General features: G+C 44.2%; 1 protein-coding gene across 3 annotated transcripts in view; it reads right to left on the bottom strand.

Annotated features, from left to right (window-relative positions):
- Positions 1-335: 335 nt before the first annotated feature.
- The window catches only part of CD34 (CD34 molecule), a 35,242-nt gene continuing 18,259 nt past the window's right edge, over positions 336-17,318 (bottom strand). The window contains exons 2-9 of one of the 3 annotated variants that reach the window (XM_050954054.1): positions 14,528-14,689; positions 13,057-13,328; positions 11,658-11,744; positions 7,993-8,149; positions 7,513-7,565; positions 5,091-5,255; positions 1,268-2,845; positions 336-1,205 (exon numbers count right to left, since the gene is read on the bottom strand). In XM_050954054.1, the coding sequence (XP_050810011.1) occupies positions 2,654-2,845; positions 5,091-5,255; positions 7,513-7,565; positions 7,993-8,149; positions 11,658-11,744; positions 13,057-13,328; positions 14,528-14,689 (1,088 nt within the window). In that variant the 3' untranslated portion in view covers positions 336-1,205; positions 1,268-2,653. Of the gene's footprint in view, positions 1,206-1,267; positions 2,846-4,407; positions 4,628-5,090; positions 5,256-7,512; positions 7,566-7,992; positions 8,150-11,657; positions 11,745-13,056; positions 13,329-14,527; positions 14,690-17,318 lie in introns of those variants that run through there. The other 2 variants (XM_050954055.1, XM_050954056.1) reach the window with 2 other exon arrangements.

Genomic DNA, 17,318 nt, shown 5'->3' with positions numbered 1-17,318 from the left:
TCTAAGACATTTAGCAAGGAATAATATGTGCATTGTAGACAGCAGATAATCAACCATTAAGCGGGTGTGAGAGTTTAATTGGAGGGGAGGAGAGGATTTTTTGAACATATGATAGATGTTTTTCACTGGCTCCAAATCTATTTGCTGAAAGAAAGAGAGAGAGTGCACAAGCAACCAAAGAATAAGAAACATCTTTTACTTATGCTATTTCTACTGGAAAGCAACTTCTTAGAGGAAGCACATTATTTTCTTTGTCCAGGCAGTTAACTGAGCCAGACACAGTTGCCAATGGAACAAACAGTCCATTGTTTCAAGAATACAACAGAAAAGCTGGGTTCAATTCTTGTCTCTTTTTACTGACAGTATTTACAGATCTGTTTGTAAAAAAGAAAAACAAAACTTAAAATCAATAGTTTTTGTATTTTTACATGACTTTAGTGCTAGTGAAAAGGGCCTAATTAACAGAACTTGAAATAGAAATTGAAATCCTTTTCGTTAAGCATAGTATTAGTCAGGCACAAAGCAGCCTGTCCCCACATCCCAGGCACCTATGAGTCTGTCTTGACAAGAAATGGTAATAACCTTTAGTAGCGAGAGGTCATATCAGTTTTCCAGGCCTATTAATCCTCAGCCCCAATGCTGAAGCTGCCAAGAATGGAGTCTGTTAATGACAGTGGTGATAGTGTGTCCCATACTCATTGTACATGAGCTACCAATACATGGATCATACAGCAATGTCTTTGGTCAACCACCAGCCTGGTCTTCATTGGAATCCGTGACATAGAGATGAAAGCCACTGAGCCAGCCAGTCCCCTTTCCTCAATTTAATTTCTTTTCCCTTTACACATATCTGCTCTCCAATCCCGAAAGGCTGTGCCCAGGGCAGGGCTGTAGCAGCTATAATAATACTGGTCCCACTGATAGAGACCTCCACCTGCAGGTAGCCAAACTGTGGCCTGTCCAGTCAGGAGATCAGGAATCACAAAGGCTACAGGCAGCAAATATTCAAGGAGACTGCTCCATCCTACAAAGTGAATCTGGACATAAGTAGGTCTGTTGGACTTCACCCTTTAATGAATGATGTGTGACTCCTGACCCACACAGAATGGGCTTGGCTTAAACAACTTTTTCCAAGAGAACAATCTCAAACTCAAAAAACTTCAGTGTTGCTGATTGGCCTTTTCTTTGTTTTTAAGAGTCAATATCTTTCCCCTGTTATATATATATACACACACACACACACACACACACACACACACCTCCACACACACACCCTATTACTAGGGAAGGCCAAACATCTGTTAGCAGGACTGAGGTTTCTTTCCTGTATGACAATTTTTTGGATTCTTTTAGGAATGCTTTGGTATCTACATATTTCCAAGGCCTCATGGTGGGTAACAATGCCAGCTCCTTCCACATGGCTTGACAGTACTGTTGCAAGCACTCAAAGTGGGGTGAGTTGTCTAAAACAGTGTCATATGCTCTTGTGTACACACACACACACACACACACACACACACACACACCTACCTTCACCTTTAACTAGTGCCTCCAGTCTTTGGGAGCCAGAAACCAGAGGATTCACTACAAAACAACTACACATATACTGGTGGGGGGGAAGAGAGAGACAGTAATTCAACTCCAAGTCTATTCGCATCTCAATACCAGACTCCACCTGGAAAGCTTTACATACAAGTTCCACAAGAGCATTAAACATTGAGAGGATATAAAGCACAAGAAGGGGCATTAACTTACTAATGTTGCTGAGAGAGGAAAAGGCTACACTTAAATACAAAGATGAGGCTAAACCAAACTATCACAGCAAAAGACATTACAACTTTGGAGGTGATGGTAGTCAGAATCCAGATCCCTATATTGTAATGGGTCCAAGTCCCTGCTGGAATTTGAGTTGTATGTAATCCGGATCCAGGATTTTCTGGCTTAAGCCCATATCTCATTAGAAGCAATTCAGTTGCTCTAAGATACTTCTTATTTTTTACATATAACAATGAGAGCACAGAACCAGAGTAGTGGTAAATGGGTAGGACCTGCAGTTTTGGGATATTCAATTTTGTAGTTCAGAGGATGGTAAAGGGAGGCCATTTCCCCACTTTTTGGAAGTATCTCTCACGCAGAGAGCCCCTGATTCTCCACTGGGAGGCCTGGAAGCTAGGTTAATGGCATGTGTCTCTAACAAGAGGCAGTAAAATGCTCCATAGACTCATGAAGGATTAAACCACCTCCCTGCTCCCTTCCCTTCCAAGTAAAATCAGTATCAAGCCAATTTCTTACAAAGCGGACATAGCTCTGAATTTCCAAATATCTTCCCCATCTCTTGCTTGGATGATTTGACTGCTGATCACATCCCATTCTCTTCTGCTAAAGGAAGAGCAAAGAACCCTAGCCCATAACCCTAGCCCTGTATTAACCCCTAGAGGCTCCTTGCTAGGATAGGTCAACACTCTACAGCACTGTGCTACCTTAGCTCTGGGGTTTAGTGTGCTTTAGAGTGGGACTTTGGAGTTCTTCAGCTAAAAAAGGATTAAATTTTCCCAACCATCCAAGGGATAATCTCTCCCTTACCCCCTGCTCCTGTCTCTTCTCCCCCAGCCCCCTTCAAATCATGATCATAAGGCAGTCACCCTGGCACATTTCACAGTTCAGTGTCAGCAACAATGTGCTGCCTGGCTGAATGTCCATTTTTTGAGGATGCCTGTCCAGTCCCATTCTTCTGAGCCCCTCTGTTGAGATTTGGCTTCTCCTGCCGCTCGGACTGCTCTTGGGAGGCCACGGTGATCCCTGCATTTCCCTGGCTACCGTTTTCAGTGTAATAGAGATCTTCATCCTAAATGGGTACATAGATAGCAAATGCAGAGTTAGCAAAAGGAAAGGATGGACAGCAACCATCTTAGATGCCAAGCAGGAGCTGCAAGGCTGTGAATAAGTGCATGATGCATAATAGCAGCAGGCAGCGATACCAGCTTCTGTCAACAGGAAGAGGTAGGATACAGGCCTGAACTGTGGCGTTGCAGTACTGTACTAAGGGTTAGGCCCAGTCAGGGAGTTATTTCTTCTCAATGATCTAAAAAGCAAAACACCCTGGTTTTTGTGCTGTTCAGAAAAACAGGACTAGACTCTATCTTCCTTGGGAGTTTGCACACCCAGCCCTGGTTTCTCCAGCTCTATTTTCCACATGGGTCAGGTAAGAAACATTTGGCATATATCCTTTCCTATCTTCATCATGCAACTCAGATAAGCAGCTTTCAGTAATGACACAGTAGGGGCTTAAGCCACACATTCAACAACTTAAATTTGGATACCTGTGGTGGTCTACACACACGTTATTATTACCCAACTAATCAAGTGCATTAAGAAGCAAAAGGTACGAGATAGCATTGTAGACCAGACTAGATGGACACTACTCTTGTTCTGCTGTGACAGGTCTGAAAGCCTTAAGTGCAGCAGATCTGACAGTAAGGCCAACAAGAGCCAGGGGCACGGAGCTGTAGGTGAAGTACACTTGCCAATAGAGTGTATCAGGAAAGAGATGCAGGCTGACAGAGTCTGAGGCCCTCTAGTTGCCCACAAAGCCATGTACAGCATAGGCGGCAGGAGGGCAAACTTCCCACCCACACAGTCCCCTCCCAATATGCCTCAGTCCTGCCCTGGAATGGACATCTCTTACACATAAGTGAAGTTCAGGATCTATGGCCCAGGGGCGGCACCAGGCCCCAGCACGCCAAGCACATGCTTGGGGCAGCATGCCGCGGGGGACGCTCTGCCAATCGCCGGGAGGGCGGCAGGCGGCTCAGGTGGACCTGCTGTAGGCGTGCCTGCAGAGGGTCTGCTGGTCCCGCGGCTCCTAGTGACCAGCAGAGCACCCCCCGCGGCATGCCGCGCTGCTTGGGGCGGTGAAATGTCTAGAGCCACCTCTGCTATAGCCCAATTTACTTTTTGGCTTCTTTGCTGAAACTGTCAACTGTGGTGATGGTGGTGTTTGCGATGGAGACACCTGTCCACTGAAAACTGGATTAAGATCACCAGGCTTAATTAACATAGGGAACATCAAATCACCATTAGATACCAGTGACTTTCAATCACTGCCAAGCTGGGCCAGGAGGTTGGATCCAGTGCCCTAAAGGTGACAAGCTCTGTATCGCATTACCAAGCCCCTGGCTATATCATCCACTACATATGCACTGTCATTTGCATTAATGCATTTGGCAGGATCCATCCCAGAATACTGAATTCTATTAGTCTCCCATTGTATAAATGCACATGTGCAACTAGATGAACACGATCTGACTGCACTTCATAAAAAGATTAAAGTCTCCATAAATCAGTGATAAAGAAGGAACCCCTGGAACTCAGCAAAATCTGTAAGAGGAAAAATATAGATAGAAAATATTTTCTTTCTTTCTTGATATTCTTTATTATCCCCATTTGTTAAATGGGGGAAACAACCTTTATTACAGCATAGATACAAGTCAGATGTAGAGTTTGATTTTTAAATGTAATGATTGACAAAAGGTATTTCATTTTCAATGGCAAATTCACAAGCTTTCAGAGTCTCTGGAGGAGTCTTCCCAGATGAGTTCTTACTGCCAGGCAAAAAGAACTGTTAGACCTGGAAGTGATAGGGAGCAAAGGGTAGTTATCCCCAAATGAACAGTGACAGAATATTTAATATTAGAGAGGAAAAGAGATTTCCTTTCACTCTTCATGATCTGAGCTCTAGCAGAACTGTTTATGCCTCTCTTATCTCCATCTCCCCATTCACCACTCTCAGGCTGGATTAGTCACAGGCCCACCAAGTTTTCAGTTTCCCTGTTGGCCTGCCTGTAGTGGCACTCAAAGCAACAAGCCATCTGTTGCACCTATTGATACATTCATAAGCTATAGGCAACTTGTACAGAGCATAAGCTGAGCCTCTCTCTCCCCCTAAACAGAGATTGTTAGTGGCACTTAGAGGTCTTTGGCAGTGGGTCACTCCCTTAGAGAGCTTGTGACTCTGTTGCATTCCCTCCTCTGCATTCCTCCTGTATTTTGGTTTCTCTCTACTTGTTGTTTTGCCAGCTATAAGCACTAACCAGCCTCTCTCCCCTGGGGCTCCAACTCCGTCGTTTCATAAGGAAGTATCCAGCCAAACTCAGAAACGCCAGCAAGAGACCAGATGTGACCAAGGCAATCAGCGTGTTCCGGGGAATGTTCTGGTGGCGTCCAATACTCTCCAGTTTATGGGATTTTATTCCAATCTGGAAATATACCAAACAGAGCCAAGAGTCTTTTAAACAGGAAACTCATGCATGTACAACATCTGCTGAGAGCACTCCATATTTTAAAGTCAACTTTGTCTTCCACCCAAGATCTTTTTATATCTATCTATCTATCTACACACACACTCACAGGGCTTGACCCATCTCCCAAGGAAACCAGTGGAAAGACACTCATTAGATTCAGTGGGAGTTGAATCAGAGCTTTAGAGCCAGGCTGACAGCCCCCAAGCCCAAGATTCTCCCTCCCCAGATCAGCTACAGCACAGGCCAAAGTGGTGCAAGCTTTTCCCACACTGCCCCACCACTCTGCCTTACCCCTGACCTGCAGGCACCAACTGCAGGGGTAAGAAATCCATTGGGCATTCAGTCCTTGGCCCCTCTGGTGAGAAGCAATGCAGAAGCACACAGTTTTGTATAATTATTATTCTTTCCATCTCCTGGGCCTTGGGTTGTGCACTCTGCTGATCCTACACACCCAGGATTGAAGGAGGTTTGAGCATTAGCCTGCTAAACCCAGGGTTGTGAGCTCAATCCTTAAGGGGGCCATTTACGGATCTGGTGCAAAAATGTGCCTGGGGATTGGTCCTGTTTTGAGCAGGGAGTTGGACTAGATGACCCCCTGAGGTCCTTTCCAACCCTGACATTCTATGACCTTACAGCTCACTTGCATTCTAAGCATCCTCCTCAGTTCCCCATGTTTGGCTCTCCTAAAAGGAGTTTTTGCCCACCATTAGAACGTTATGTCCTTGAGACATAGAGCACAGACGCAATAACTTAGTTCATGTTTAGCTGCTGGGTGCCATTTTTTACAGGCACCTGGAGTTCAGCTTTACAAGGTATTGCAACTTCAATGGTGTATAGGGAAGATTAATGTCAGTATGGCACTTTGAAGAGTTATTATTGGGACCCAGGTCCTTTTAAAAAAATACTACAGTACATTACAGTCATCATCCAAAGCACTGCAGCATACAGTAGTGACACTGGAGGACTCTGTAGTAATGGTTGTAGAATGCTATAGTGAGCGTGTGCATATATACACACACACATACACACACACACACACACATCCTGAATTTTCAGAAGTGACAAGTGATTTTGGGTGCTCAACTTGAGACACATTACAAGGCCTTGATCTTCAGAGGGTGGGTGCACAACTGTTTCTAAAAAGTAGGCTCCTGTAAACAGTCTCAGGTTAGACACCCAAAAATCACTAATTACTTTTGAATATTTAGCTCCCTTTCCCGCCCCTTTTTTTTTAAAGGGATACACTGGCAATGAGTACTTCATACGTATTTTGAAGTAAATAAAGTAATAAGAGATTCTGCTACTGGGCTCAGAAAACACTTGATAGTGACTTCAGAAAGTTCATGGTCTTCCCAGGGGGAAAAGTGCTGAAGTGATTGTGGTTTCAGGATCCCCAAACAGATGAGGCTTCTGGGTAGGTCTGCAAAGCCTCAGGAATTCCCTGTCAGAAGATTTCTACAGCATGAGTGTAGGGCTGCCATTTGTTCTGGTTTTCCCAGGATCATCCCTTTTTTGAGGTAGCTGTCCCAGGAAATCTGTAAGGGTGCTCAGTATGTACTGTCAGCTGTCCAATTTTATGGGGTCATGATCATCCCAGAAATGTCCTGTTTTATGTACTTCAGAGGTGGCAACCCTAGATGACTGGCTCATTCAACATTTTTAGCCCCTTTTGTACTAAACTGTGTGTTGCAATAGAATATGGCAGCATTCTTTGAAGTGCTGCCTTGTTAGTATCGGAGAACCTACAAGGCACCATCGGGGGTATATTATTCCTCACGTACCAGGGACATGAATCAGTGCTTAGATCAAAATATGTTTAGAGCACATAAACAATTTGATTAGTACAGACAGAGAAAGATCCCCTGTTTCTCCCCGAAACAGATACAGCCTAGTAAGCCTCCTCTACACATTGACTGACCTCTGACCACCTCTAGGGAACAAAGGGGTTTGATCGCTATAGCCTTTTGGTGTCTGTGTCCTGTGACAGCCAGCCAGGATGTCCATTACAGTGGTGTGGTGCTGTGAATACCAATGCAATGGTATCTGGACTGAAACCATCTTATTTACAGATGGTCACCAAATGCCCCTGAGATAGTGACAGTTTTCAATTATCACCAATCTGGGCTGGATTTAAACTATCAGTAAAAGACTACTTTATCCCAGCCCACAAAGCCATCCAGTCTCCCATGCTTAACTAGTTTAAAGCATTTACCTTAATTAGATCAGAGTTCCGATCTTGGAGGACCTTTTCTATTGCATCTGCATCTGCAGTTTTCAAAACAGAAAGGTCGTGACACAAATGCCAACAAGTTCAATACCTGCCGTTTACATCAGTATTGAAGAGACGAAGGAGAAGCTGTGAACTCCCCATTCATTCTGCAGAAATGCTGTGTCTCAATATAAGCCAAATAAATCTCTAGTTACTTAAACTCTCTTAACAGAGAAAGGAAAACAACAGTTACAGAGCTGATATGTTCTCTGAGAATTCTGCTTTCTAGTCTGTGCTTTAGAGTTAGTTTTTCTAGCACGTGTTCAGATACCCCAGCTCTACCTCCACAAACAAGTCATATATCCCCACTGTCCACCAACAGTTAACCTCCCTCTTTCCCACGTAAGTCCCCACTTTCCTTCCTATCCCCCATACACAGACACAGTGGTCACAACAAAATCCAGAGACATTAGCTCCACTAACCTTTAATGCCAGCCTGAATGAGCAGAATGCAGGAGGGATCCACCTCAGATTTGGCGAATTCAATGGCGCATCGGGGAGAAGAGAAGCGATTGTAGGATGGGGTTGTGTCACAAATCACCATACTTAAATTTGCTCCCTTTGTCTTTAGAAAATTATTCTGCAAAATTCCCAGAAAGAAAGAGTTATTAAAAGAAACCAGACAAACCTACAAATGATCTCCCTCAATGATATCTAAAATATATCACTAGCTTGTGTTATTGTTATAATTCTATCATTTATATTGCAATAGTGCGTAAGGCCTTCTTACCGAAGCCGGACCCCATTGTGCTAGGCATTGTACAAACATATAGCCAACAACAGTTTAACATCAGCTCAAACTGAGAAGTAGTCTGATCCAAAAGACTGAGCAATGGACTGGGAGCCAGGGACCACAAACACCAATTCTTCCTTTTCCACTAATTTATGTGACCTTGGGTGAGAAATTTCACTTCTCTATGCCTGTTTTCCCATCTGTCAAATGGGAATTTTGATACTTACTCACCTCACAGAACAATTTTATGTTTGTAAAACAAATGTTGAATATTAACAAAATTTTAAAATTTTAGTTTTACCAAGCCTAAATTTGGGGTCTAAGGTGCTCAAGTGTGTCCCTTTAAATCTCAGAATGGGAAAGAAGCCAAGGGAGCCTTTATTGTTTTGAAATTGCAGTCACTGTTTGTCCCATTGTCATCAACTAGGAGAAGAGGGAAATAACAAAGAAACATTGGCCTTCCTGTTTAGGAAATGCATTTAGTATTTCTGATGGGTTGTTGATCAAAGACTCAGCGAAGAATAAAATCTTCTCACTTGGAGCATTAAAACGACCCCTCTACTTAAAAACAATAGTGACTCTTGGGTGGAGGAAGGGAAGAGTGGATTGCAGCTTTTTCCTCCTCTTGGCCAACTTGTACACCAGCATGGACCTTCTCCTAAAACCTGTGTACACACATACTCTGGATGGAGATCAGGGCTGGACTTTGCTAAAATAGGGTCACCATTTCTTAAAATACTCTTATCATGGAGAGGGCTGGACAGCTCAGAGTGGCTGCTTAGCACTTTCTAAAATCAGGCTCCTCTAATATGTGTCACGTTGGGGACCCAAAAAATAGAGGCATCAAAATCACTAGCCCAGTGATTCCGAAACATTTTCCGTGCATGGCCCCATTTTTAGCTATATTGCTTCCCACGACCCCAAACAGCATGGAGGATGCCATTTAAAAATGGTGTCTTCCATGCAGTGTGACCTTGCATGCACCAGAGACGGATTATGATTTTGTGAGGCCCTGGGCCAGAGCAAGTGGCCCCTCCTTCCACTTGCAGTCCCTCCAACCCCTCTATCCCGTGACTCCTGCCAGGGAAATGGGGTTAGGGCATGGGGGGCTTGCTCTCCCCCGCTTCCTGCAGCAGTCCTTCCAGGAAGCAGAGTTGGGGCGTGGGGGGTTGCCCTGCTCTGCCTGCCCTGCAACCCTGCTCCCTGGTAGAAGCACAGGCAGGCAGAGCGGGGCAAGCCCCTGAACCCCAACCCTGCTCCCCAGCAGGAGTGTTGGCCAGCCGGAGTGGATCCAGACGTGAGGGTGCCCATTTTTCTGGGGGCCTCCCATTTGGCCAGGGCTCCTAGGCACAGGCCCCATTGGCCCAGTGGCTAATCCATCACTGGCATGCACCTACGTGTGCAAGGTGATGCTGCATGGAAAGCACAATTTGGTAGAGCGAAATAGCCTCCTCCATGCAGTGTGCCTCTGCACGTAGGTACATGTGATGTCATACTATGTGGAGGACACAATTTTGTAAAATGTACACTTTGAATTTGCCGCAATCACATTTACTGATGGAGCAACCCCACTTGGAGTTGCAACCCACGGTTTGGAAACTATTGCACTAGTCACTTTTAAAAAACATTGGCCTAGCTAAGCACCAAACAATACAAAACCTCCCAGTCACACCAATAAAACCGTTTGTTGTGAAAACTGAAGGTTTAAAACAACCAGTTAGTACTATTTCCATACAGTTTGTTTTGGGGTTGGGGGACTGAGTTGAGAGGAAAAACCTGTGTATTTTCTTTTGTCTACTGTGGAAAGAATGCTTGAGAGTGTTAGAGTTTCCTTTGCGTTTAACAGAGACAGACACCAGATTATTGCATGCGTGCCTTGGGAAAGGCCAGCAGGAAAAAGGAGAAACGACTCAGAGCCCTCTATCTACTCTCCTCTCAGACAGTTATCCGGTTCCCAGGTTCAGAAGCTAACCTAGCTTGGAGGCCAAATAGTATTTTCCATGCAATGATTAGTTAAGGTGGAGGCATGAGGAGAGCCCTGCCATGGGATAAGGGTTTGAAAAAGCCATTGTTAAAACTTGTGTGGTTTAAAGCATTTCATATTTGGGGATTCCAAGTGTACGAGCAGTCAGATGTGACTTGCTAGAGTAGCTGGAATCCAAGGGCAGAGGACATGTGTCAAACATATTAAGTGATTTGCCCAAGGTCACATGAGAAGTCAGTAGCAGATGCAGGAATTGAACACTGAGTCCCAGTCCAGGTGCCTTAACTTCAATACCATGCTTTAAAAATTATTATTTTATTTTTAGTTTTTTAGACTTTCCAGCATTTCATTCATTCCCAAGGGTGAGCACAATTAACAGGACTCATTTGCTAACTTACCTTTAACTAAATACACCCAACTTCTTGGACAGTGAATCTCAATCAGAATATAGAAATATATAAAACCTCACATCTGACAATGCTGTCTGTTTACTGCCCACTAGATGGCATCTGTGTTTACGGTAACTCAATCCCATAGGGGTTTCAACATGAATTGTTGCTAAAATACTTTCAGCTTGAATGTAAACAGGCAGAAATGCCAGTTATTAGGTAATTTACAAGGAAAAGTCAATAGGGTAAGAATCTCTCTCTCCTCCCCCCTCCCCAAGTGTGGCTGGCTAATGGAGGTAAAGTTAATCATTGTAATTTCACACCAGTCAACAGTCCCACAAGATTCTTCACCATCTAGCATTTGTCTCAGGTCTTCACTTGCTGCACAGCGAGTTTATTCCCCTCCAACTGCACTTTAGCTGATCCTTCCCCATTAATCTCATCTTAGTTTTACAAATACATCATTGCGCTAACAGTTTCCAGCTGGATCAGCTCAAACAGACCTGGGATACCCTTCAAAACCAGATTCCACCGTACCCTCCTCGTCTGACCCAATTTCCTCTTCATGCCAGCCGGCAGTAAGGGGAGAGGAGGATGGTGAGGTGGAGGAGATAACGTATGCAGGACTGGTATATGTATGTGTGTTTGTGAATGGGGGATTCCTGTTAAACAGGAGGAGACAAAGGAAGTTGAGGTGGCCCCAGGTTGCTCTATGATGGAGGAGGACATGACTGAATTCCTCCTGGTGACTCTTGTCTCTGCTGTGCTCAGTCAGCAGCAAGCAGTTAGCATTCTCCACCCCATGGAAATGGAGCGCAAGCCATAAATACCACACTAACACTCCAGGCACCATCAGCTTTGCTGGCCCTTTGTGGCTGTAAGTTTGACATGATGGTAAGAACTTGCCCCCAAGACCTCACACTGTTCCCACACGGCTTTAAAACAAGTGGCCATTCAGACTACCTGCATAGATGCTACTTACACATGTGTCGGGCTCACTGAGATGCAAGCAGATCACTCTGGGATTCTTCACATGTTTAATATTCTTGCAAGTAAAGTTGTAGTAGGGCTAGAAAGTAAAACAAAATACTGCTGCATTTGTAAATTGCATAGGTACAGAGAGACAAGTCAGGACACATGGCTACATCCCTCAGGCAAGTCTTTGAAGCTCCTAGATAACAGACATCTTTCTATTTCTATATTCGGAATGGTTGGGATTATGACCCCCAAACCCTATTTTATCATGGAGTTTTCCAGGCCACCTCCTGCAGTTAGACTGCAGAAGATGGAGTGGGCAGGCAGTCTCTACAGAGCTGTTCTCGATATGACCTGCATGTATCCAGGTTCCCTGCATCCTGTTCCCTAGGTGCAGCATAACTGTACCAGCTCTGCTGTCTGCAGCCTTTACTTGGAGTCAGCCTATTATGATTCACATCCTTAGGCTGAGGTTGCTTGCTCTGCTCCCCAGCTGGTTGCTAGTCCTTAAAAACTCTGCAGAGAAAGGTTCCAACCCCACCTCATTGGCAATTCTAGCCCTGTAACATCTATTGCCAAAATAGCCCTATTGAACCTATCCCCTGTAGCCTGCTTGTCTCAAGTTGAAAAGCATCATTGTGGTAATAAACATGCCCTCTGAAAAGCTGTTTTAATGGCAAATTGCACTGTATCAGGAAGGCAGGACAGAGCAAGCGGGAACAGACTGAACTGCAGCAGGGAAGATGTAGCCAAAGGACATGAGATCACCATGGCTGGAGATACTCCAGACTAGGCTAGAAATCCATCTGTTGGGGATGGTTTGAGGAGAGTGAGAACAATTCTGCAGCAATGTCAGAGGCATCCCACTAAAGGTTCCTTGCAGCCCAAAGAAATCTATGCTATGCACTGCCCTACAAGTCGTTCCACTAGAAATGTGTTTGTATCAGTTGCTGAATCCCTTATAACACACTCGTCAATCCGAGAAGTGTGCTTTGTTTAGATGATGTGCTATATCCAGGCATTCTGGCAAGGGGTCCCATGAAAGACAGTGCCAACCAGTAACCCCTGGCAATTCTGTAATGCCTTCAGGGGATCTCAGAACCATTAATGAATATAGCCTCTGAGCACCCAAGGAATAGGGCAGTCTCATTATCCCCATTTCACAGAGAGGGGGAAAATGACCTGTCCAGTGTCACAAAGGGAGATTTTGGGAAGGCTGGGAACAGAATCAAAGTCTCCTAACTCCCAGTCCTGTGCTCCAGCTACAAGGCTCTCCCATATGTGTTCAGCACTGGATCTGGTTTAACACAGCATGGTACGAACAGACCACAGCTTCTGAAGAAAGTCTTCAGGAACAACATGCTCACCATGGCTCATCAAATGCATAGTCAAGCACTTCCTCCTACCTCCATGGAGCTACTAGGCAGGGGTCCTGTGATAGCTGGGTGGGAAGTTTGCTCTGTGAGGACAGTAGTAGTGGCTGTTGAAACCATTTCCAAAGTTGTGGCTTGTGCTGTCGTGCTGAAAAGTGCATGTGATGTGTTCATCTGCAAATCGGGAGATGTTTTCACTAACACTGACTGGTCTGACACATCCGTGTGTGTTTGGGTGGGTCCTGTGTAAGTTACAGGGCTGACGTCTTCAGTCACTTTGCTCATTTCAGTAGTACTTGCTTTTCCTACATAGAAAAAAATAAGAGTATGTGATACAGGGCTGGCGCTAGCATTTAGGCAGCATAGGGCGCCAGAATAATTGGTGGGCACCGTTTTGCCGGAAGAGGCGGCAGGCGGCTCCGGTGGAGCTGCCGCAGTGGTGCCTGCGGACGGTCGGCTGCTCGCGTGGCTCCAGTGGAGCTGCTGCAGGCACCACTGCGGCAGCTCCACCGGAGCCACGGAGCACCGGACACTCCACAGGCACCACTGCGGCAGCTCCACCGGAGCCGCGGGACCAGTGCGCGGGGCACCGAAATTGCCATCCACCTAGGGCGCTCAAACCGCTAGCGCCGGTCCTGTGCTTATAGCCTCTCGAATCAAAGCTTGTCATTGTAGTGACTGAACTGCAATACTGATTTGTCATAGCCATTGGCACTAAAATGTATTATCAGCTGTAGAAAACATGCACATTAGATTTGCTTCATAGTTACCTAATTGTTACATGCACTTATAAGCTGCTTACAGTAGGCTAATATTCTGGGTGTATTCTACAACAGTGTAATGCTGCTATTGCCTGGCTTACCCCACAACACTGACCTCCTGAGTGCCACCCCTGCCATCTCACTGCACTCAGAGCCCTCAAACAAATAGATCTATTGATTAAAAAAAAAAAAGAAAGAAAGAAAGATCCTTCAGCTTGAATCTCCTCAAGCCCCTGGCCTATAGCAGAAAGGCAGACATCTTACCTTTACAGATGCTGTATGCAGAACTCAGAAATGAACATCTGACCATTATATTTAGCCTGCCTTCAGTCTAAGATCTAGTGATCAGACTGCTTCTCCTAAGCAATCACTTTAAAGCAAAGATGGGTTCAAGCTGCAAGTCTTGGATCTAAAAGAGCAGAGGTGAGTGGATTTGTGTCCACTATAAAGATAGGAGCTGGAAGCAGAGTCTGGAATAGTGAAGTATTTCAGGAGCCTGGGGACAAGTTGGCGTTCACATCTGTGGTTCCATACTGAACTCATTTCTAAAATATCATTTTGGTTTAACCATGAATTAAAAGCCCATTTCGATGAGACAGCCGGTTCTAAATCATCCTTTGGGTGCTTGCTTAAAGCAAGTTTCACATTCACATCTTGTAAATTCAATCACTAAAGCACATCAGCAAATAGAAATTGCAGAGAGCATGGAGAATAATTAGCAAGTTCAAATCAATTTCCCATACCTTCTGGTGTTGGTGACATATTTTTAGGCTCCAAGGAGACCATCGTTTCTGCGAGAGTGACAGTTGTCATTGCTGGTGTTACACTGGTGGTAGTAGCATTCATCACTGAAGGTGACGTAGTGGCTGCTGAGCTGTGGTTCTTTTCACCAGAAACTTTATTGTCTGGGGGAAAGGAGTATTAATTAAAGCGAAAAAGGACTATATGGCATCTGTGCTAAGAGAGGCAGACAGACAGGACTCTGATATTTCAGTCACATGCAACATGAGAGTCCCTTTCTGAAAGAAATAAGTATGATTTTTGCAGTGTTTCTTTTGTTTGTTTGTTTTTACAAGAGGGTTGGATTCGGTTGCTTCTTCCCCTTTTCTGTTTGAAGGCTTCTGATCCTTGGGCTGCCCTCTTGGCACTGACTGTCCTTTTGACATTCGGATCTTGGGCAGCAGAGGAGGGAGGTTTAAGGCCCCCCCCCCCCCGTCCCACACAGATACACAGTCCCCTAGCCTTCATGAAATGATGACAGACTCATAGACTTTAAGGCCAGAAGGGACCAACACGATCATCTCGTCTGATTCCCTGCACATCGCAGGCCACAGAACCTCTACTCTACTCTACTCCTGTTATAGATTCATAACCGCTGGCTGAGTTACTGAAGTCTTCAAATCATGGTTTAAAGATTTCATGTTACAGAGAATCCACTGTATACTCTTTGTTAAACCTGCAAGTGACCCACACCCCATGCTGCAGAGGAAGGCGAAAACCCCAAGGGTCTCTGCCAGTCTGACTCAGAGGAAAATTCCTTCCCGACTCCAAATATGGAAATCAGTTAGACGCTGATCATGTGGGCAAGACCCAGCAGACCGATATACCCGAGAAAGAATTCTCTGTAGTAACTCAGAGCCCTCCCAATCTAGTGTCCCATCACTGCCTATTGGAGATATTTGTTACTAGCAGTTGCAGATTGGCTAATTGCCGTTGTAGGCAGTCTCATCATACCATACATACTCTCCATTAATTTATCAAGATCAGTCTTGAAGCTAGTTAGGTTTTTTGTTGCACTTCTCCTCTTGGAAGGCTGTTCCAGAACTTCACTCCTCTGATGGTTACAAACCTTCATCTCATTTCAAGTCTAAATTTATTGATGGCCAGTTTATATCCCTAAACCATTCCCTTCCGCAACAGGATCACTGTACCAGGACTGTCCTGGAGATTGACCACCACTGAGTAGCCCCATGCCACCTTGAGGAAAAGGCAGAGCTCTCTCTGGTATCCTCTGTTAATTATTTGGCTTTGGAAAAGTTTATTATTTATTCTTTAAAGGGGAGAAAAGGGATTTTTAATAACTCTTTTCACAAGCAGACAGTTCTTTTCCTTGCCAAAAAAGCTTAATGGCCTTATAATTCATATGGAAGAAATTCAGAGACCAGACAATCGAACTGGGGCATATCAAAGGCTCAAATGTTAATCTAGTGTCTGTTTGCAACTTTAAACAAGAATGGAGCAGCAACTGGACATGATGGTCCTGGTCCTACATTAAGCCCATGGGAATACAGGAGTCCAGCTGTGCAGAGCTCAGTGCAGGATTGGATTGTTCACTGGCCTAAATTAATAGGTTTGGGAGGAAAGATTCAGCATTTGAAAAAGACCACGTGTGTGCTATAGGAAAAAGAAATGGAAATTTCAAATATATTCACATTATTGCAGGCACAAACTCCTTCAGGGCTTGATCCAAAGCCCAGTGAAGTCAACAGAAGCATTCCCATAGGCTTTGAAATAAGTCCCTGTTGACTAGAGATGTTGCATCTCTTTGAGGTAAAATGGAACATTTAGAGAATCATCAAATATTCTAATTTAAAAGTTTGTATGTTTCCTAGTAATCAGATGATGTGAGATAATATCCCACCTTTGACTTTGCTTATGTGATATCTGAAGCAAGCCTTAAACATTATTGAAGACTTTTTTTTCTCCTGTTTTTCATGCTTTTTTATTCCTCTCTGGAAACCTCTTTCTGTTTTCCACAAACTGGTTCAATACCTACTTCACATTCTATGTGTTTTTAGATTCTTGTAAAAAATACATTGATTGTCACATTAGTTTCTATCCAGTAGTGACTGAACTCTAAAACTTGCAAGATACATTATTTCACCATTATTCATTTTTTCAGAACTTAACAGAGATATTATTAAGTTCTTTATCAGCTGCTGAGCATTCTAGCCCTGATCCAGCAAAACACTTAAACTTGTGTTTAACTTTAAGCATGTATGTAAGTCCCATTGAAGTCATGCTTATGTACATTGTTAAAGTTGTTTTAAATGCTAACTGTTGTTTTAAATGGGAATATTTTCCTGAACTGGAGCCTTAGTGCTTTGCTGAGGTGGGCCCATAATACTCAGTCCCTGAGAGGATTGAGCCCTAAATCACTTTATGGGATTGATTACAGAAATGGGCTTAATCCATGCTGTTGTCAAGCTAAATATAAAGGAAATATTTTACAATCCAGATTAGGTGATAGACCCTTTAAGAAAGAAAACTGACCCTTGTCTTGTAACTTCATTGGATGAAAATTGCCAACTGTTGATACTGGAAATTCTAAAATCTGAGTATAGGGTTATGTTAAGAAATATAATTTTGTTTGTGTGTGCGCACATGGGAGAAATATTGGAATGCCGAGGAGTTGCCAGCTACACAAGCAAAACACACGAGGAGGTAGATTCAAAAGACTGTGTTGAGATGTCTCTGGCAAATGTTTGGGAGCATTTCAGTCCTCCACGATTAATGCCTCATGTAAATCCTTCA

The sequence above is a fragment of the Gopherus flavomarginatus genome, chromosome 5 (assembly GCF_025201925.1).
Source record: "Gopherus flavomarginatus isolate rGopFla2 chromosome 5, rGopFla2.mat.asm, whole genome shotgun sequence".
In the NCBI taxonomy this organism is placed as follows: domain Eukaryota; kingdom Metazoa; phylum Chordata; order Testudines; family Testudinidae; genus Gopherus; species Gopherus flavomarginatus.
Note: the sequence above shows the minus strand (reverse complement) of the source record. Positions and strands in the feature narration are given on the sequence as shown.